Here is a 22,528-nt window from a genome sequence, read left to right as displayed (position 1 = left end):
TATAAATCATTGCAGATTGTGGTTGTTGTCAATTGCCATGTAAGTTAAGGCCATGCAAGTATCTTCTACTGTTTCGTCTTTCCTTTCAGTTGTTGTCTGATTACTGCTCAGTATTACGTATTCGGTGAAATGTCCTAAAAAAAATTACTTTTTAATTTTAACAACTTTTGTTTGTTCTTTCTCTAGCTCTGCCAGTAGCTGACAAGGTAGAAAGATGTGCTTTTCTCTTTCATTCTCGTGAAGTTAGAGGCAGTGCCAACTTAAACTGTGACTCAGGCTCTGCAATGGTGCAAGTCTATCTTACTACTTCAAATTCTGCATTGCAACCTGAGTTTCCATTAATTAACTTTCAAGGATTCAACGAATTTAAACCTTTTGGACAATTACACTTATTTGAAAACATTTCTACGGGTTTAGTTTTTTCATTTACATTTCTTTGCTATGTCCATCTCATTCAAAGCAGTCAGGACTGGTTTGCTTCTCTCTTCTCTGGAGATTTGCACTAGGGATCATTGTTAGAATCAGAATCCTGATCTAAGAGTAGGATGAAAGATGTTGCACTCCAAGTTGGAAATTGAAGAGGAACATATTCATGTATATGTAAGAATTGTACTCAAACAGCTGATCACACCTTTTCTTACACCTTTACAGATGCTTACACTTTTTGAGGGAAAACTTTAAACCTGAGAAGCAAGAGGTGGTTTTTACGTTTCCCTTGGGGATAGTGTACTCTTCTGTATTTTGCTTCTATACAAACAGTTCAAAATTTTAAAGTGATGTTGTCTGTCATACAACCAAGCAACCTTGCATGGCATTACATGTCCGTCCCCCTCCCCACTGCCCTCCCCCCCCCCGCAAAAAAAAAAAAAATAGATCAAGCCCTGAATGCAAGAGCAGAAGAGCATACAAGTAAATAATGCCAACATGTAAAACTAACTTGTAAATACCTTACTTGGTGGCATGTTTTTTGGCCCTTTGTGGGGCTTAACTGTTCTTCAGTGAGAAGAATGTCTTCTGGTGTGAACTGAAATTATACCTCTATGCCACACTGTCTCTTTTTTGGGGGGGAGTGGAGGGCATAATTCCTTGTGGACGCCTGAAGGAGTTGCAAAATAATAAAATTTAGGTGAAGGAAAAGTTCCTTCTCTTAATTTTTTTGTTGTTTTTTCTTTTCCATACGGATGCGTATCTGAAGGGGCAACTCTGGAAGTACTGGTTTAGTTTGGGTCTTAAAGCTGAGTAATGCTAAATGCTTTGTGTAAGTTGCGAAGCATCTTCAAATTACTCTGAAATCAGTAAGAGCTTAGGATATTCTGATTTATGGGGTCAGAGCTCTGATGGAGTAAAGGATCAATGTTGGAAGATGATCTCCAGCTGACTGTGATAGGTATTTCAGATGTGAATATCTGTGGGATTTGGCACTTAATAAAATTACTAATGCGACTAGGTGTTGCTTGTACTTTTACTGGTATAAACTTTTGCTGTGGGAGGATGCGTTGGTGCAGAACTACTGCAGTGAGCTCTCTGCCAGCACTGCGTACTCTGCCTGCTGATGGTGCTGCTTCACAGGTAACGTGGCTTTGTTTTTTTCCTAAAAGCGTAGGCTTTTAAGAGAGTTATCACTAGATTTATTCATGTCCTTAGCTATAGTAACCCCCTAATATTTTCACACACATGTTTATCCAAATATACATGCCTAATATTATATGTGCATCTCTTCATTTCCTTTTTCTAATTTGAGTCAAAACTAATTGCGAATGGCAGCTTATCCTCCTTTGCAGCATTGGCCCTGTGCAGATTTATGCAGTCTATTTGCTCTGTATTTTCAAACCAGTAAGCCTATCAGGAACACAAGGTGGCAACTACATCCATAGCATTTCACTTAATGCCATGCTGATGACTTGTGCTCGCTGGAAGCAATGAAAGCTCTTTTGAGAGCAACACAAGGTGCCTGGACCTGTCCAGCCCATCCATTCTTTCATTTCCAAGCACTTTGGTTTTAGACATTTGCAGACACAAATAATATCAGCAAGAAGGTGGAAACAGTTGGGGTGTAGCGTGTGGTGCATATCTAGTGCCTAATGGAGTCCGGAGAGCACTCCAGGCAACAGCCTGTGGCTCTACCACCGTACTGCTGAGGTGCTGCTGGCTCTTGGTGTCAGCCAGATGGTTCAGTGATGGTCTTTTCCTTCAACAAGCACAGCTTGCTTGCTGTTTTTAATATATACTTCCCTTGTGGTATTGAATCTGCACTGTTTTTGGTAGCCAGCAGTTGGTTTTTGTTTGCTTTGTTGTTGGTTGGTTGGGTTTGGTTTGGTATTTTTATTTTTTCTTGGAAAAAGACTTTTGCTCCATGTATGCTTTTTGCCTCACAGCCAATCTGCTGCGATGTGCCTCAGGCAGAGGTATGCTTGGGTCTCATGCAAGAATTTGAGTTGATGCTAAGTGCTTAGCCTTTTTTTATGTTTTATATCTGTGCAGCTAGCTTCTATTTGTAACTTATAGCTGAGGTATGAACATATTGCCTGAGGCTCCAAAGAAGTATTGTGTGTTTGCTCCAGGTGTTCTCAGTTATTAGATTTCTCCAGGCCAGGGTCTGTTTTCTAGTCTTTAGGCATAGAAGCATTCCATAACACCTCCATATGGCTAACCTGTCTTACCCTGCAGACCAGGGAGCTGTGTCCAAGCCACTGGCCAGACATGACCACTGGCTTGCACTGACCTCCAAACCTTGCCCATGCAGTGCTGGCTGGCGTATCCCAAGACTCGAGGTCATGCTAGTGGTATGGCACTGTGAATGACTGTACCCCTGGGTTCACGTTCCAGCTCTGATTAGTTTATTTGTACAGGTGCAACTCTCATGGAGTTCTGAAGAGGTTGAGATCAGCTGAGATTTGGGGGAGAATAGCTCACTGGCTTTTATTTTGCAGAAACTTGAGAAAGTATTGTTCAGTCTTCAGTGGAAGGTGGTATATATAGGTTGTGCATCTTGCTTTTGTTCTAGCATGTTGTATTTCAGGGCAACTGGTCTGGATTTGGAGCAGTGGCTACACATAATCACACAGCAAATATATATATATATATTTGCTAATTTAATCAGATTAATGTGAGAAGAATTAATACTTCCGTTGAATACTGCTGAAATATTTTTCTCATGCATTTAATGAGAATATTAAACAGGCTTATAGAACACAACCAAAAAAGAAAAATTAAGTAATGAATTGTAAAAAGCAGTGGGATATGGGGAGCTCATTTTTTATCTTACTGCTGTTGTGAGCTTTCATGTTTTGCTGTTGAAGTGCTGAACTCCATTACAGAGGGAAAAACATGAGGTCATGGCTGCCTCCTGTAGCTGCTGTTGCCTTTCAAGTGATGGCCAGATGGTGGCTGTAGGTCATGAAGTGAACTGAAGCAAGAAACTATTAAATAATTTGTCATCATATCAAAAACGAACTAAACAGCTGAATCATGGTCATATAAGTGTGCTCTGTTTGGGGCTACATAAAGATTTATTCTCTTCAGCTTCTTCTGAGTTTTTAAGTGCACTTCATACATTGGGTATGAAGAAAAAAAACGCCTTCTGGGTGCTGATCTCTCACATTTAACTCTTGTAGTTCGCTTACCTGTAAGTAAAGTACTTACCTCCCCCATGGCTGTTCTCATTTGTGGGAGTGCCTGGGCTGCTGGAAGTACAGCTCAGTGCCCAGCCTTGCATGATGGAGCACTTCATAGCTACGGTGCCAGGGAACAGGCTGTGCCTTCTGTAGGTCTGGCTTAGTTTAGCTTTTCCTGTACACAGAAAACATGTTTGAAAGCCTCTAAGTTCATAGTCATTGAATTGTCAGAAAATTTCCATTATAATTGCTTCTGTCTGCACAACAGAAAAATTTGCAGCTGGATGTGTATGTGAGTGCTCCAAGTGATGAAGGACCTGAGTTTTGAGAAGTGCTTATTCACAATATAATATTGCCACTCTCAGCAATAGGCGTTTATTTGTGTCATGCCCAAGCCCTCCAAAATTCATGCCCAAAGAAAGAGCATCTAGAGGCAGTCCTTTGTTACAGTCTTTATGACAGCTTCATACTCTGTTTACCCTCTGACGGAACACGAATGGACCAGCTGAAGTCTGCTGGGAGCCAGGACCTCACTCACCCTTTGGAATACAATAAGGAGCAAGTTCACACACTGCAGAAGGAAAAAGTTATGCATAGCAAATTCAAAGGAACAGCTAGAGTCACTGGAGAAAGCGTGAAATCAGAGGAAACACAAGTAAGCTGTCTTCTGTGAAATAAATATGCTGTTCTCTTCAATGAATATCTTTCTGTGCAGGCATCTTATGGTAATACCTGAATCCTTCCATTTGTCACAGGTGGATGATTATTCATGCTACTTCTGGAAGATGGTTGTGTGTACAGTAAAGATATTTTTGTGATAATAGAACATTGCTTTGGTCTGTGTTTTAAATGTACATCCTGCTATCTTTATATAAGAGAAAAAATATGTTGAAGTGCACGATCTATTTTGTACAGAAGGGAGCAAGGTCCCTCTATTCCTTGTACTTCTTTCTTTACACTGGCTTTTACAGCTCTGAGCTGACTCCTGAAATTTTTCTGTCTTCTGCCATAGCCTACTTTACATCTTTTTGATATCAAATGTCATAGTGACAGGGGCCATTACTCTCCATTCTCACCCCCAAGCTGAATTTTTTTTTCATTTAAAAAAAAAAGACAAACTATTCTGACCTTTGGTTTTGAGGTGCTTTGTTGATACCTCATAGGGTATCTAACAGTCTAATCTGTGTAATCACATACCTGATTAATTTATTGTGGTTTCTTCTAAATTCCTTTAGGGGAATTCCATCTGCTTCAATCCTTTATTTCATCTTTCTAAGTGAAAAGTAATCTCTGAATATCAGTGGCTACTGGCCCTAGCAAAAACAGCTATATATAATACGATTTTAAGTCATTTTCTAGAAGAATCACTGATAAAGAGAAGAAAAAGATGGTGAGCCCTGTGAGACAGTGATAAAGGAGATGGGGGCTCCTAAAAGCAATATCCTTATAGGATAAAACAGTAGACAATGATCATGCTCAGAAATGTCTGGAACTATGTTCTGCTGCAAAAGAATATCTACACCAAAGTGAAGGATATCTAAACAAACTAATGCACTTGACAGGCAATAGAAAATTTCAGTGATTTTTCTTGACCAGGAAAGTTTCTGAACAGCAAGAAATCCACCCCAAAATGCATCACATTTCATCACTTCCATGTGTCTGAACTCAGCTGAATATCCCCTGCTGTTTGTAAGGACCATTTAACTAATCATGTGACCTTGCCATGACACGAAGTTTTGATGAACTGCTATTCTTACCATTAAAACACACTTTGTCTTTGCCTTTTTTTTTTGGAAACATAGACATTTAATGGTGTTTCTTTGCATCATTAATTTGCATCTCCTGATTTTCCTTCACACAACAAGGACCTCTCACTGTTACCTTTGTAAGAGTTTGCTTTTTTTCTAAATATAGGAGTTCGCAATTTTTTTTAAGATTTTTTTCAAATGTGGTGTTTCTATATTGCAGACCTTTGAGCAGAACAAAAGACTTCATGGCTCCTTCTGCATGTGTAAGGTGGGAATGCCTAGTCTCGAGCAGGCAATGACATGACACTTTTTTTCCTTCTGGTAGATATTAAAGCAGTAGATTGCGGGGACTGCAGGAGGAGCTCAGGAGAAATGAGACCTGCTGGAACACTGCCTATGGCAAGCTAAGAGACCAGGCTGAAATGCTGACTAGACAGAACATGGAGCTTCGAGATAAGCACAGAGTTTCAGAACATCAGAGGCTGAAAGCAGAAACAAAATGAGCTGTGAATCTTGTGGACAGAAGACCGGAGTCTCCGGTACTGAAAGACACTGTGTGTTTAATACTATCTGAATAATTTAGGTTTAGCTTTTCTTTTGGGCAGGCATGCATGAATACCGTCACTCCACTCCTGCCATGCTTAGCCTGAAGGGGAGAAAAATCAGGTCTGTATTAAGCCATGTTTAAACACATTCTTTGCATGGTCCTCTTCCATTTGGCCTTAGCCATGAGGTGGGTACCTCTACAAGGCAATTCCAGTAGCCTGTCTCACACTTGCATAAGGGCAGATGGTGCCTGTCTCCCTCGTCTAACTATGGAGGGAATCTAGGTAACTAATGTACATTCAGCACATAACTCAGACAACTGACGTCTCCTAAAGTTAATTTTAATTTTCATGTATGTCATTTACCTTTTTATAAAACAGTTTTTTAACCAGATGCAGGCTGGTTTCTAGCAATAAATATGGTGGGACCTTTTAGTAAACCTCATTTCAGTTATTACTTAGTGCAGTAAACTTTCTAGGAAGAGAACACTGTCAGTGGCCTGCCCTGCAAAAGCACAAATTGGACTCCTGATTGGAAGTTACACTGGGCTGGAGCAGGAAAGACAATCAAGGTAGAAAACGTAACTGGCTAGTATAAATGTCTCTGCTCATCTCCTGAAATCAAAGATATTTAATCATTTTAACAGATTCTATTGTCCTTTCCTGTTAATATCTCATTTGTTTAATATACCTGTAGGGTTACTTGTTACCTTACTATGTAACTATGTAACTTCATTTCAGGGATTTAAAAGAAGGGAGAAGAATCCCATTACCCCCCCCACACACACACACACACACAGGAGACAAACATTTAGTTTCCCCAAGACTTGCTCAGACGAGAATCCAAAACACAGAGGTCTGGTTTGAGTGGACCATTTCATTTCCCTGTGTATTCAAGAGAAAAAATGTGCCTTTAACGAGGGATTAATTTCATCCTATGTGAGTTGAGGTGACTGGAACAGATAATTATCTTCTAAATAGTGCAGTGGTAAGATGAAACCTATTTTTCCACAGACAGCCTGCACCTAGGAGAAAATCAAGTTTAGCCCTTTAATCCTAGGTATTTCCCTAATTTGCAAATCTAATTTCTAGTAATGTATCTTTAAAAGATGTTAGGCACAGCAATTAGTCTGTCCCTTGCTTGATGGAGTGAAGACGTTTTGGTCTCTCTTTTTATTTGATTTTAACGCACTCATTAGTGAGATTTTCCACCTAACACTATTAAGTTCCTTTGAAAATGCCATTTCAAGTCATGTTTCACTTTATTTTTAATTTTCTCAAACATACGTGTTAGTATGACTCATTCTTTTACAGATAATGAGGGTCAGGAAAAAAAAAAGATCAGTCGTGCCGAATGAAAAGATTTTAAAGTTGCAATAAAAGTAAGGATAAGAAAAAGCTATTTGACTTCTGTTGCTAGCCAGAATCCTATATCATTTCTACTGCTTTGGCGCATTTGATATTGTAGAACTACTGCTCAAACCTCTGAAGATTTTTGTCGTGTGAGAGTAATATTAGGATGCTGTACGTAAAGATGCTAGGATGCTATATATAAGGATTGTTGTATCCGATGTTGGGGAGTTTCAGTCCTTAGCAGAATGAGACGTGGAATTTCATTCATCGTGCTGAAATATGTATGGTTTAGGTATCAATCCTGAGCCATGCTGGTCCTGGGATTTTCATACTGAGAGACTAGCACTCCGCATTGGTAAGTTACCTACTGCTCAGGTATAGCTGAGTAATGGCTATCATTGAACATAGATTACATTGTTTTTATTAAAACAGAAAACCTGTTGGTTTGAGAGTTATTTGATTGTACTAGCTGTGACTTGAGCTTAAAATTATATGTATAACAAATTCTCTGTTAGGTTGCAGAAGCTATTCTGCGAGAGTCAGCATCTTCATCCAAACAAGAAGATCACGGAGAGATAAACACAAGAGCCCCATCATCTCGCATGTGGGGACAAAGGTAGCTTTGCAGAAACACTCGTTCAAAGATGTAAATAGCAAACTATTCATTTCTACTGCCAGTAGGCACATTTCCACAGCTTCAAGTATTTATTTAAGGCAATGTTCTTTGGAATCAAAATTTGAAAGTGTCTGTATATGCATGTTTGGGTTTTCTTGTAGTGGTCTTGTGCTGTGATTCAGCATGACTTTGCTTCTGGTCTTGCAGTAGCAAGAGGCAAGTCTTGTTTTTCCGTTTCCAGATCTACTTGAATTGCCTGTTGTTTATGGATATGCTTTGAATTCATTGTACCTGCTACTTCAGAGATTGCTTTTACAGAGAACTGCAATACCTTGCCTTGACAAATCATAACTCCAGTATTTTGTCAGTTAAGTCCTTGACAATGAGGACCAGCGGCTTTCTGCCCGATAAAATCAGTGGGAAAATCACTAGTTTTTTCAAGCTGTGACAAGTTAACTCAGTATGTCAAGTGAAATTCTTGTTTCTGGTTGATATTTATGACTCCTCTTCCATAGCCAGCTTACAACATTGCTTAACACATCGTAATGTTTAGAGTATATAGATATCTACATATCTCACATTTTTCTTTTTCTTGGCTTCATATTTCATGCATTTCATTATGGGCATCTTGATTATTACAAGTCTTCCTTCTTCCTTTTGTTAACATTCAGCTGAAATCTGTGCTTTGTTCAAGTGAACACTTTCTCTGACTTCCCTCATATTTATTGGAAATTAGTCTTCTGCTTCCATTGGATAGAGCAAAAATTATCTCAGATCAGCCGATGCACTGCTCTCTCTACCTATTTATGGACAGAAATGAAATTTAAAATATGTCAGGTGAGAAAGGAGGCAACTATTCCACTCTAGTGATAATGAGAGTGTGTGGCTTGAAAGTCACCAGACAGACCAGGCTTTAGTGAATCCCGCATGGTACCAGATATGAAAAGATTCATGATGTATGAATCATGAGAACACTTTTAAGCTGAGTATGCTTAAGTGGGCAGAATCAGTTGTGTGAAATAGTAACTTCAGATATGATGCTGACATTAAGTGTCTGCCTTTAAGGCTGGCCCTATTTCTAAATAATATATGCTACTTATAAGTCACAAGTTGGAGAGTTTAACTGTAGGAAAATGTCTTATTTGTTCTGTACTGATGATGGATCTTCCCAGCCCCTTCTACAGCCAGGATCTCTCCATTGCCTAGTGCTGCAGTGGGCAGTTATAAACCAGCCAAGTGCTGTAGGATAGACTATCTGCAGCTAAGGTGGGCAATAAAGTCAAAAAGCTTTGGTAGCTTTCCCTAGAAGCTTTCAAAGTATGAAAGTATATTTCATCTGAACATCTCAAGCACTCTTGCGAAATGAGTTAAATCCTGAAATGTTTATTTTATACAGGGACTCACTGTGATCTATTGAGTTAGTTTCTCTCCTGTGGCACTCAGCCATGTGCAAAAAGAAAACGGGGCTTCAAATGGGGAGAATGGGGAAGCTGAGGACAGCAGGCTCCTGGGCTTGTCATTATCTGGGCTTTCACCATCCAACCAGCATTGGATCCAATCCAACTGGAATCCAGCACAAGCATGAGCTAGACTGGTGGGCATACTGCCCAGACATCCTGAGTGAACTCTGAAATGTCTGACAGAGACACGTGTTCTCTTTCTGATCTGATGGCAGAGGAAGGCCTTGCAGTGAACTATGTGAATGAAGAATTGGAGGCTCAGGGAAATGGATGGAGCATTAAACAGGAGCCCCAAATCTATGGCATAGTGATAGATCTGAACATGGTGACTGCTGTCTTGTTAGCAGATGGATGTTTTCAATGAGAGATCCTGTAAATTTGGACAGCTCTAAACAGCTCTAAATTTTGGATATAGATGAAACAAACATTCATGCTGTTTTTCTGTGTAGAATTGAGATACCGTGCATGAGAGAAAAACAAAATAGATGGGATCACCCTGACTAACTGAAGCAGAGATATATGCCACAGAGACGTGTGGCAAGCTTTGTAAGATACTTAAGGAGAATCCCCTAGCTAGGGATAGTGAGTTTCCTCAGATGTAACCAAAAAGGCAAAACAACACTTAACATCTGATGTATTTCTGTCAAAGCTAATAGAATTTAAGGATATGTATAGAAATGTTTGGGGAGCAAGTCTGAATAATGACTGGTACAGGTTAAAGAACCAGATTTTGGGAGGGCATGATATTATGAAAAAAAAAAACATATCTGAGAGAAGTATGCCACTTGCTCTACATCTCTGAAAAAGGTATATTCTGTTTGCCTATAATTCTTTTACTAACAATGAATCCTGTTTGTACTGTAGTGTGATCTAATTGGTGAGGAAATGGCCACTTCAAGCCAATCAAGCCAAACTTCAGAGAGACAAGAAAAATGTCCATTTTAACTGCATGTCATTAATGATTCTTTCAGAATGAGGCTTGAATGATGTATAGGTTGGCTAAAATGGTGAACACTTGGAATTCTCTCCGAATTTCTGAATGCATCACATTAAAAATTTGGCAGAAACAAGTTGCTAGTTTCCTGCCAGACACGCAGCTATAGGTGAACGTTAGTGACTTCAAAGAGAAAGCAGTTATTCATTTGTACAGGGGAGAGTTTTACTGAAAGGTGTACCAATATCACTTTTTAAAGGTCCTGTTGGAAAAGTGTCAACTAAGGTCTAATGTTCTTACTTCCAATCCTACTAGATGAACTTGCTGTCTAATTTTGTCATGGATTTTGATGACCTTTGAACATATTAATTCCTTGTCTATGAATATTCTTCCTGAGAACTGACTAATTATGAGGCAGGGAAGTATGACTTCTGAGAACATGTAGACAGCCTTTTGTAGCTTTTGAGTTTTCACTGCTTTATTCATGAGGATTTGTTGATTTCTCACACTTTTTTGATCTGTTAGTCAAGGTCTGGGAATGAAAATTCCACACGACACAAATTGTGATATTTGGAGGTTATGGAAGATCTTTCTTTATGGGATTTGACAGTGAGAGCTTCCTGGGACAATTTGGTTTGTATCACAGAATTATAGGTATTGACATCTTGAGGGAAAAACTCATTAGAAAATTTAAAGGATTACTGTTGTGCATGGGGATCCAGGAGAACATCATATTTTTAAAGTTTGTCTTCTGTACAACGACCCTGAGTAACAGCATCTCCTGCTCTCTGCTGCCTTCCTCACAGCATAGATGTACAGGACTAGAACAAAGCTCCGGAGGTCACCTGGTCCTTCCTTTTGCTGACAGCAGGATCAGTGTCACTGACAGTTATTTAATCTGTGCTTCACCAGCTCCCATGAGAATGATCCAAAATGAGCTGGCATCTTCTGCTGCCTAGCTATTCTTTAAGTTAGAAAATTCATAGCTAAACTCCCATTTCCTTTGTTGTCACAGCTGATTAATTTTCATTCTGTTTTCAATGGAAATAGGAAATAACCGATGTATTTTGTGCATGCTGGAGGGCTGTTTCCTTCTTCAGTCCCTGCAAACTGTTTGTATCATTTACTGGTGATCCCTGTGTTTAAAAAGAAGAAAAATGACATTACTTATTTAGATAATTTGATGATTTTTCTTGTGAAAAGTGGTGGAGTTGAGAGACTCTTTACGAAGAAACTGATCACAAGTACTTGTCTCTTAAAAAGTGTAAAGCTGAATTGCAGTGGTTGCTTGAGTTATGGTGATTGTTATGATTTATGAAATGTTCTCTGAGACTGACATCCAGTTTTATGAGAAAGACCACAGGTAACTCACTAAGCCTGTCCTGATTCCTCTGACGTTCTTGTTTTAAAAACAGGTATGCTAGTATATAACTTAAAAATTTGCAATCTATCCTATGCATAAAAAAAAACAAAACGAAATCAACAGTTTTTACAATGACATACATAGCAATGTGGAGTACTTTTACTAACACTGTTCTGAATAGAAGCTCTCTCTACAGAACTGGTTGTTGTTTAGATACATAGTGTACAAAACTCACCGTGTTCATGGAAATCTCTCTTCCTTCTCTCTGACTTCATCTTACTCATTCACTTCTTCAGTCCAATAGTTCATCCTACTTCATGAGCTCATTAGTTCTGTAAGTTTAAAAACAGTGAGCAAGTGCTGCTCTTATATTTTAAGCTAGAATATTTGTCCCTTGGCTAAGGAACATCATCCATTGCATTGCATCAGTAAATGTTTGATTTCTGAACAAAGGACACTTTTAAGTAGCTCATGAGGCTTTGTATTCTAAAACAGACTTCCTAGACAACTCTGTGTTAAAATCTTGCCATAAAGTATTTTCTATTTACCACTCTTATGAAGGTAGTTCTTTTAAAGCTCCAATTACTGTAGTCTTTCTATAATACACCACAGCAAAGCAAAGAAAAAAACTGCTGCCACATATTAGTGTCTGGCGGAAGCTGATGAAAATTTGAGCTGCTGTGACCCTGTTGACACTTTCTGATGATGGGTGAGATGATTCAAAACTAACCAGGCAGAAGAAAGCAGCTCATTTTTTGCCTGACTCTACTTACTGAACCAGCTCAGTCCTACTCTTTGGTTCCTGGTGCAGTACAAGGGAGGGGCTGGAAATGTGCAGCTGGGGATAGAGGGAGAGGAGTGAGACTTAAGCAATCTGGGCTGAGGTTGGCTTGAGCTGCTGTGAAACTGCACCCTTGGGTTTTCAAGTTCTGTTCAATCTGTAAAAGTTTCAGTCTTAATATTTTTAGCAATAAAATGATGGCTTAGATCTTTCCTTCTTGCAGTCTGCAATTTCTGAATTATATCTCTTCATCAAAAATAGCTTTGAATGTCTTTAGTACTAAAGTCATTTGTCTTGAGCTGAAGGCCCAATCATATTTTGACACTGCCTATTCACTTGTAATTAAAATCATGTTTATATTTGGAGAATTCACGCATATTCACAGAATGTCTGCAAAAACATCTCCAAGTTTAAAATAGAAATCATATTCCTTTAGCAGTGAGTTCTATTCATTCCTGTATCTTTTAGCATTGTTGTCTGAAAGAGCTGATCAGTGGCCTATTTCCTGCTCAGAGCTGTTTTATGCTTGGGGGAAAAGATTTGGCCACTTACAATTCTCCAGCTTTCTGTTGTACAGACAGGTCCTCTTTATTTGTTCTTTCCTTGCACGTATATCCATTAAATTGTAATGTCATTTATTAATATAAATATGGTGAGATCACCATCCACAACAACAAATTTCCTGGATTTTATTGATCCAATAGAGAAAATTTTGCAGCCATCATGGAAAAATGGACATAGTGACCGTTTTTGGAGAAGGAATTGTATTGTCTCTCTGTTTGCAACTTTGCTAGTGCTACATCCCTTGAACAGTCATTCACGGAGCTGGGCAAATTAAGCTGATGGCAAATGTGTTTTTTCCATGGACTACTTAACACTCATCTTCCCAAGCAGCCACTGTCCAGTGTGTAACATTTCAAATTGAGAGGCCACGTAGGCTAAGTCATTGATTTAGATAACTCTTTGATCACTGTTTGCTTCTTCCCTCATATACATTCTAAACCTCGTGCCCTGTCCACATTTATCTGAATGTTTTTGTTTCTGACCATCACCTGCCCACTCCTTTAGTTATTCAATGGCTCAGTACTTTAGAGATTCTTCTGCTATCTGTTCTGATAGGCGCACACATCTTCCCTTGCCATTCCTGGGACTGCTTTAGGAATGTGAACATTGTGACCATACTGTCTGTACTGGCAGGAATCTCTGTGTTAGGCGCAGGACTTTCAAAGGTCTGACTTGAGAGTGCAACCTCAGTTTTCCTGTTATGCCAACATAATGCTTACTTTGCAGGTCTTGGCCCCTGGCAATTGTTCTGTCAATCCAATATCTCTTATGCTGGTTATGCCAGGAATATTTTATGTTTCCTGTGTGATCTGATTTAATGTCTCTGAGAAAAACTGGGGAAGTGATGTTGTGTAATTGGGATCTTCCTAGTCAACTATCTGCTATCGTATGTTTGAAACTCTTGACTTCTCTTTTCCCTTCAGTGGCTTACATCTGTTTTAGGGTCCTATGGGGCTTGCATCAGCCTTGATTGATGGGAAGATAATGAGAGCAAGATTAAAAAGGGTGGCCATCTGGCAAGTAAAAATGAACTCTCACGTAATTTACTGGATCAGCTCAGTCATGGTATCCCAGGGAAGGATATATTTGTCTGTGATTGGCAGGGTGTTGGACTGAGGGACAGGAGCCTGAAAGCAGCTGTTGGTTTTGCGATGTGCCCTGTGCATTATCATTAACTTGCACCACTGTCCAAGTAGAGAGAACTGTGGGAAGCAAGCTAAGAGCCCAAATAGAGAATTATGTATAAAATATGCATGTGTATACCCACACACACAAATATACATTTTCCTAAAAGTTTAAAAATTTAATGAGCCACCTGCTGTAAAAGGATTTTAATGCTATGTTTATATCAACTTAATGCAAATGTATTTAAATCTTTTAGGCAACAAAAAACTCTGTGCAAAAGGCTGATCCTTTGAGATTTGTAACAAAGGAACATCAAGAAAAGAAACCATCTAACTGCTCCCTTGGCAGAAGCACAGCACCAACTGGCAGGAGAACACCTCACCAGGGAAGAATGACACCTTTTGAATCAGAAAAAAGTCAGTCAGTGGCAAGGTGTATTTAGGCAGCCTCTATTTTCTGTTCACAGTATTGTTCAGAAGGTGGATTGGGATCATATTTCTCACAAAGCTGCTGCCTAGTCTTCTTGCCCTGGTATTGCACTGGTTTTGCCAGAAATGATCTTAGGGACTGCTCATACATTAATTTATTTGCGCACCTTCAGGCCAGAGTGTGGGTGAACAATTTGAAACCTGCCCCCCTTGCCCTCAGAAAATGTTCACGGCACCAGGCCTCAGGGCACTGCAGGGGTGAGTGGCTCCTGGGGCCTAGGGGCTGGGAGCAGCAGGGGCTCCCCATGGGGCCTGGCAGGGCAGGACCCCAGCTGCCTGGGCCCATCCCGCCACCCGAGCCAGGGAGCAGGGCTGGCTGGGGATAGGAGTCAGAGCCAGGCCAGAATCCCAATTGTACAAGTCCATAGTGATGAGGCAGGTCATGCCAGGAAGTCAGCCTGCTGGTCAGGGTAGGGGTTTGTAGTGATGATGTGCATGGCCAGACACGGGCGTGCCTGTGATATATGGTGTGCCTTGTTGTGACATGGCAACCTAATGAGCACCAAGAGCAAGAGCCACAGCTGAAATGCGGCTCCTAAGAGGAGGAGGGAGGGAGCCCTGTCTGGGGCCTCTTCCAGCTCTTTCACCCAGGCCTTGTTTTTCACAAAAGCCTGAACCAAGACCAAACACAGGCATTGTATCAGTGATCTGGTTTGCGCACAGACAGCTAAACTGCTAAAAAGGAGGAGCACTCTCCGTCTGTGTCACTGATAGCTCCCAAACACAACAGTGTGTCAGAACTTCTCCATGTTATTTCAGGTTGTACGTCAGCCCTCACCTACTGGGAGGAGAACGGATGATAGGAAATCACCTGGAGCTGGCTCATGTCTGAGTATCTTTAAGGGGCCTAGATCATCTTCTTACGTCAAAGGTAAGATCTGTGGGAACTTCCTGTCTGCTTAGAGTCATCTGCAAATGACTTGATCCCCAACCCTTGGCTAGTAGGCAATATGTTGTCACTAAAATTCTCCTGTGACATGTAAAAAAAAAAAAAGTGACAAGTAAAAAAAAAAAAAAAACGTGTATTTGACAAGAGAGGGAGAATAGATTGCACTGTTGTCTGTGATTACATGCTGAATTTGTTGTCCTGGAAGCCCAGAAGGTAGGAGAATGGAGGTGGTCTGCCCTTCTCTTTGGTCCAGGACAAAGCACCTTCAGAGAGGATGGTGCAAGCAAAAAGCATCGGTATAACAAGCAATATGTTGCAAGAATCTGAGAGCTAGCATCTTCCAAAAACAGACAAACAAACAAAAAGCCTTCTGTGGTAGGTGTGGAAACATGATTGGCAATTTTCTTATCCTTTCAATGATCCCTTTTACTTTGCTTTTTCCATAGGCAAGCCTTTGTCCATTTCAGATAGCTCAGGAGACATGCCCCTCTCAAATAAGCACAGCAATAACACTTGCAGCTTTGCACTCTGCAGTAACAGTGAAGAAACACTGGTATAACACTAAGAAACTGTATAAAATAATTCACTGTCTGTGATCTTGGTTTTCATATACAGCATGCTAACTCTGATTTAGCTGGCAACAGTACTCTCCTGGCTTTATTTTCTTGCCTCTACCCATGATGAGCAGAGTCTTTAAAATAATATTGCAATCACTTACAAATAACATAGTAGATTTCTTTATCAAGATATTCCTGCATGAACACTTGACATTAATAGATTTATGTTGCTAGTTAACATTTTAATTTTGGCTCGGGAAGAAGAGACTCTTAATCTTAAAAAGACAGAAAAAAATGCTAGAATCTCAGAATGAAGTGGCTTTTGTGACCATACAGAGAAAAAGTGGTATAACTGCTTATGACAACAACGTACCTACAGGCAATTCTGCTTTTCTGGATGATGAAGCAAAGGTTTGACCAACTTACAGTTCTAGCTCTTATATGATCAGCAACTGTTTTCTTTCCATTTGTGAAATCAAATGGAACACAGTAAGAAAATCTTCCATTCCCATTTCCTTCATGTCCACTATAAAATTCAGAACCTTTAATCTGAGACTAATGCTGGGTTATAATCTCCTGGGGAAAAGAAACAAAAACAAAGAAACACCACCACTAACAACAACAAAAACCTACACCTTCTGTTTTCTAATGAAATTGAAAATGTTTTTATTATGGAGGCTGAAGGAATACTGCATCTGCAAGTGCCTGTCTCCAGCACAAAGCTGAAATAAGCAGGATGACATTTGATTTTTATTTTTTATTTTTTGCTAGTGTTCAAGTGTCATTGCTGACTTCAGAGTCCTCATATCTGTGGCTTTTCCGTCTGTTGCTGGGCATTGCTAGCGTGCTCTGGAGGCAGCACTGTGAAAGTATGCTCTGTCCTTTGGACATACCTTGATATACAGAGGCAAGCAGCAGATACTTCAAACTGCCTTGGCCTATGCATATGAAGTCTGTATTAGAAAGGGAACAGAGAACTGAAGAAAGTTATATTTAGAGGGAAAAGAGACCACTGTGGAAAACACTGAGAATGCTATGCAACGAACACAGAGCTTTGGGGATGGATCTGGCAACTTAAGAGCACAGTGTTTACAGCTTCTTATTGGAGCATATCATTGCCCTGAGGGGAGCAGTACTCCCAGTTTCTTTGGATCCCACAGGTTAAAACATGCCACATCTTCAGACTGTAATTAACATTAATTAGTAACTGTTCTGGATGCCATGTGCCAGTTGTCAATTAACTTAAGGCTCCTTTACGCTGCCAGACAGTGCAAAGACAACTCATTGTAACAGTAAATTGGAGGTGCAGCATCCTGAATAGCCTTTAGTTGCATAGTTAGCATTACATACAGCTAAGAACCATGTAATTTGTTTAGGAAGAGTGGATCTAACTAATACACACACCTCTCTTTGCAAATCAGTAACCCAGTATTAAGAGAATTTTGTTCAATTGTTCATTCTCTATACTTCCTACAGTGCAGTTTCCCCAGAATACACTCTTATTCCCTGATTTTTCGACTTTCTGTATGCTACCTTTTGCTTTTCTAACTGAAGTTAATTGGAGCTAACATGCAGCACTTCTAGTTATGACTAAAAGCTGTTATGACTGTGATGTTTTCATAGATATTGCCTCCAAAATCAATATTATCTAGAAGGTCAATGTTACATCAAAAAAAGAAAAGAAAAGAAAAAAGAAAGAAGAAAATGTGAGGAAGAGGTGAAGGAAAAAATACAGTATTGTGATGGAAAGGTGAGATAAATTAGGGTGCTTGAAGAGCTGCAATCGGTAGGAATCAGTTTCAAGTAGTCACAGAGAACTAAGTCTCAAAAGAAGAGTCCTTTCCTGAAAGTAGAGCTCAAGTGTAAAGTTCACACTATGAATGTCAAGAAATAAATCATATTGACAGGCTGGAAATCAAGTAAACAAATTCTCTCATCTCCCACCTGGATTTGCTCTATGACTTTCACTGAGGCATTTTTGTTTCAGCTGCCTCCTGGAAAATGTTCTAGTAGGGTAGTGATGGTGTTTAGTAATGTAAGATTTAAGGCCGTTCCTTTCTTTCCTTGAAAGTGAATCTAATGTCAGTGAGCTGTGCCAGCTGGACACCACCTGTGGGAGAAGTCTTTTGTTACACACAGCTGGCCACACCTGGAGTAGCTCTAATGCTGAGATGGGCTCTGTGAAAGTTTCTACCAACCACAGTTCCTTCTCAGAGAAGTAGAAAATACAGTATCTGTTGTTTTGATCCTTGAAAGAAACATAATTAAGAAAAAAGTTCATTCTGACTTTTTTACCACTGGATTTGATTCTTAAAATTGATGGGTGGACTAGACTTGTGCAACTAGAGAGAAGTCAAAATGGGGACTGAGTCATTAACTCTCATTTAAACTAAGTGGAATTTGTGTAGCAGTGCCTTTTGTTTTAAGTAAACCCAAAAGTTTAGACCATGTGACTAAGTGCACAGTGCAATTGCTTCTTAAATTCAGACAGGCTTGGTGCAGTGACTACGTCCCTGGGGAGCCTGTTCCAGTGTGCGACCACCCTCTCGGTGAAGAACCTCTTCCTGATGTCCAGCCTAAACCTCCCCTGCCTCAGCTTAACACCGTTCCCACGGGTCCTATCACTGGTGATTGAGGAGAATAGGTCACCTGCCTTTCCACTCCCCCTCGTGAGGAAGTTGTAGACTGCAATGAGGTCTCCCCTCATTTCTTGTTTGTAGAACAGATACTGATGCCATTAATGCCACTCATTTAATAAGTCTTGATCAGTTTTGTAGGGGATCTCTGCATGCAATCACATTCAATTCTGTAGTACTGATTGTCCATATGGGCTTATGTTACTTGGAATAAAATGGTTCTTAATGTATGTCAGCTGTCTGTATTCATACACCAAGTTCGGTCATTTTGGTTCACACAATTCAGAACCTATGTCTGCTGGGTGACTTTTGTGGGATGTGTACTAGCATATATGAAATTGGTAGAGACAGTAACTAACTGAAGTCAGTCGAGGAACAACCTATATGGCTTCACTATTGCCACATGGCTGTATGCCTTGTCTTGCTTAACAGAAAAGAAGGTGATGGGGTGGGAATTTGATCCAAATGCTTGAAGTTAGATCCTTTTGTAAAAAGATAATGTCAGATTTTGATCTCTTTTACACACAAATGAGGCAAAAAATGTACCTGTGCTACACAGAGAGCTTTTGAAATACAAAGGTATAGAGTGGGTTCACTTCAAGCTCCATTTTCATTGGAAGGCAGGGCAGTGTTACCCATTCCCTTTGACTTCATTTACCTTACATGCTCTATGTTTTTGAAGGTAAAAGAGGTGCTTACTGATGGACGTCACATCATCACTTTCCGTAATGGTACTAAAAAAGAGATCAGTGCTGATAAAAGGATGACAATGATTAGATTTTTCAATGGAGATGTAAAGATCATGCCAGATCAGAGAGTGGTGAGTAGCGTTTTTTTGTTGTTGTTGTTTTGTTTGTTTTTAAGGAAAATTAGATGATTAAGTGATTTTTCAAACAAGTTTGTATCATTTATCTTGATATATCATTTCTGGGAGAAATTGGTGAGGAAGGGAGTTGGGTTCGCAACACTGAACAGGGAGGCTGCTCCATCTACAAGGACAAGAATGGGAAGAGGTGAAGGTAACAGTCATAAAGGGACAATAGGGTAGTTGGCCAAGCAGATCAAAGGAAACTGAAGGAAGGCAAAGTGCAGGGGCAGCCTTCTGAAGGAACGACAGTTTACATTTTAGGGTAGGTAGCACAGGGGGTTCTTCACTCTTGGCATTATGTATATATAAATAGTTAATAAGTGTGAGCTAGAGTGGAGATGAGTAAGGTCTTGGCAGCTATGTGAACATTTTAAATTAATAGTGCATGGATTGGAGCTAGAGCTCCCATCCATGGGGAGGTGGGAAGATCACTCTCATGCGTGCACTGTTCTGATGTGTGCTACCAGAGGAAAGTAGCAACTTCTAGACACAGTCAAAAGGAGGGGGTGAACAACAGGAAAAAATTGAAACGCAAACATAACTATTTATAGGTATGGCAGATATGGAAAATGATCTTGAAATGACTTTTTCAAGTTGGCTTATTTTTAAGCACATTGTTATGGTTGAATCTGCTTATGCAAATATTGTGAGCATGCCGCAAACAGTTCACTCTTCTTCCAGATTTATTATTATACAGATGCACAGACAACTCACACTGCTTATCCAGATGACCTGGAGGTGCTGCAGTTCCCTAATAACCAGATAGGTATGCAAAAGCTCATAAATGTGAACTATATGTACAGGAAGATTTTTATTATGAAAGTGGTGTATGAGTCCAACTCCAGAAGATTGTTTTTTTCTTAATTTGCTTTGCCTTTGCATTTGACTTTCAGTACAGTCCATCACTTTACTCTTTTTTTCTCCTACAAAGAAAGATAATGAAGTGTAAATGCATTTCTTCTATTTTTTACCATCTGATTATTTGATTCTTTAATTTCTTTAGCAGTATCGTTTCCACCCTAAATGTCTAAATACATTCCAATGTCTAAAGAAAATTGGATCTAGTTCTGCGTAAAGCATTGTGAAAGAATTCTAAACAGATTTTTTACATCTTGTTTTCCACAGAAAAACATTATCCTGATGGCGCATAAGAAATAGTGATCCCAGATCACACAGTGAAATGCCTCTGTAGTGATGGATTCGAGGAAACTTTTTTCCCAGATGGTACAGTAGCAAAAGTAGAAAAGTAAGTCTCCTGTTAAAGACAAGAACTATGCACTGGGCATGGGTTCAATGATACCAACATGTAAAACTGGTTAATTCTGCATGACTGGGAAATTCACAGATGAAAGGAGAAGGGATTTGGAAGATAACGAGGGTTTTGTTACAATGAGGCACTGAAAATTATTCACTTCCACCTTGAATCACAGGTGACCATTTATCATTGAGGAAGTGACAGTGAAATATTCCTCATTTAGTTCCATGTAACTTTGCATTTACTCTGTACATCTGGCCAGTGCTGCAGAGTAACTTGCAAGAAAAAGGAGAGCCAGTTGTCTGTGTGAACAGTGTAGGTATTGAAGGACTCGGGATGAGGACTCCTGGGCTCTATTCCTAGATTTTTAGCTCACTTTCTGTTCTTGGGCAAGATATTTCAAATATTGTCTCTCTATTCCTCCTTGTAAAATAAAGACAAATAACAATAGGACAGATTTACACATGCCTCTTCTGTGTTTAGGGAACATACTGTTGTGAAAGGGGTTTCCTGTCTGCAAAATGGCTTAAGATCCCTGCATGAAGAATTCATATAAAACGCAGATCTCATCATCCATAGGGTGGATAATACCATTAGGTATTATCCTATGTACAAAAGCACCTTTGTATTGGAATCATATTGTGATAATTGATCTCCAATGATACACCATGTTAATTCTGAAGTGAATTGTAACCTGTGGAAATTTCCACTTTCATTGTGTCATATTAGGCAGCAGCTTAGTAAGACAGATTAATAACAGACAATGCCTTCTGATCGATTTACTTGTGGCTATTGCTTTCAAGAACGGAGATAGAACAGTGGTATTCAGTAACGGCCAGAAGGAGATTCACACTGCGCAGTTCAAGAGGAGGGAGTACCCAGGTGGAACTGTAAAGACCATGTACTGCAATGGCAGACAGGAAACCAAGTACTCCTCTGGATGGATTTGAATCAAAGATGAGGAGGGTAATAACCTAGATAAGAAGTGATTCCTCCCCTCTAAGGGCTGCACTGTACATAAGTGGTTCAACCCATTTTCTCTGGGGTATTTAATCTTTCTCCTCTAAACATGTATTTCAGTTTATAAGACTCTTTCCTTATGCCTCTGATGTTTTTCTGTTCCTGTTAATTAAGATTAGAACACGTGCAATAGTGAAAACCACTATTTCTATTGAAATAAACTAAGGATAGTACTCCTAAACTGTGTTCTATATGAATTACTATCATATGCCACCAATAAAAATATATAAATAGCTTAACAGCTGGAGACTAACTTATCTCTGTGTCCTGGGGTTATGGAGGAAGAGGAAGGATTAGAAGGGCCATGACAATGATCAAGAGACTAAAGTAGCTGTAATATCAGGAGAGGCAAGAAAGCTGGGGCTCTCAGACCTAGAGAAGGCTCAGTGGGTCTTATCAATGTGTATAAATACCTGATGGGAGGGAATAAAGAAGATGATCCTCAGCAATTCTGTGATTAAAAGGCTGAACATAAGGTTATTGTGCCTAGATATAAAGCTTGTGAAAATGTGTGGAATCTGTACAGTTGAAATTTAATTTGGCTCAGTGACTGGTGCTTATTTTGGAAATAACCTTACCTGGATGAAATGTCTCCTGAGCAAGACTTGAAAGAAATGCAGCCATGCTGTCTTTTTGCAACATTAAAATAAATGCCCATAGTACCTCTCATCAAAGTGTTTGTTTCATGATACTGATCACACTTTCCCTTGAT

General features: G+C 39.7%; 1 protein-coding gene across 1 annotated transcript; it reads left to right on the top strand.

Moving 5' to 3' along the window:
• The first annotated feature begins 1,353 nt into the window (after nt 1-1,353).
• On the top strand, nt 1,354-22,019 carry LOC106049245 (centromere protein J). The gene is given in 16 exon segments (XM_066993184.1): nt 1,354-1,387; nt 4,010-4,283; nt 5,697-5,901; nt 7,776-7,827; nt 7,830-7,916; nt 14,358-14,527; nt 15,351-15,462; nt 15,927-16,025; nt 16,287-16,333; nt 16,335-16,448; nt 17,661-17,729; nt 17,731-17,787; nt 19,356-19,493; nt 20,223-20,307; nt 20,667-20,791; nt 21,600-22,019. Coding segments are annotated over 16 exon segments (1,854 nt in total). The 3' UTR covers nt 21,786-22,019.
• The last annotated feature ends 509 nt before the right edge of the window (nt 22,020-22,528 follow it).

The sequence above is a fragment of the Anser cygnoides genome, chromosome 3, assembly GCF_040182565.1.
Source record: "Anser cygnoides isolate HZ-2024a breed goose chromosome 3, Taihu_goose_T2T_genome, whole genome shotgun sequence".
In the NCBI taxonomy this organism is placed as follows: domain Eukaryota; kingdom Metazoa; phylum Chordata; class Aves; order Anseriformes; family Anatidae; genus Anser; species Anser cygnoides.
This window is presented reverse-complemented; position numbering and strand designations above follow the sequence as displayed.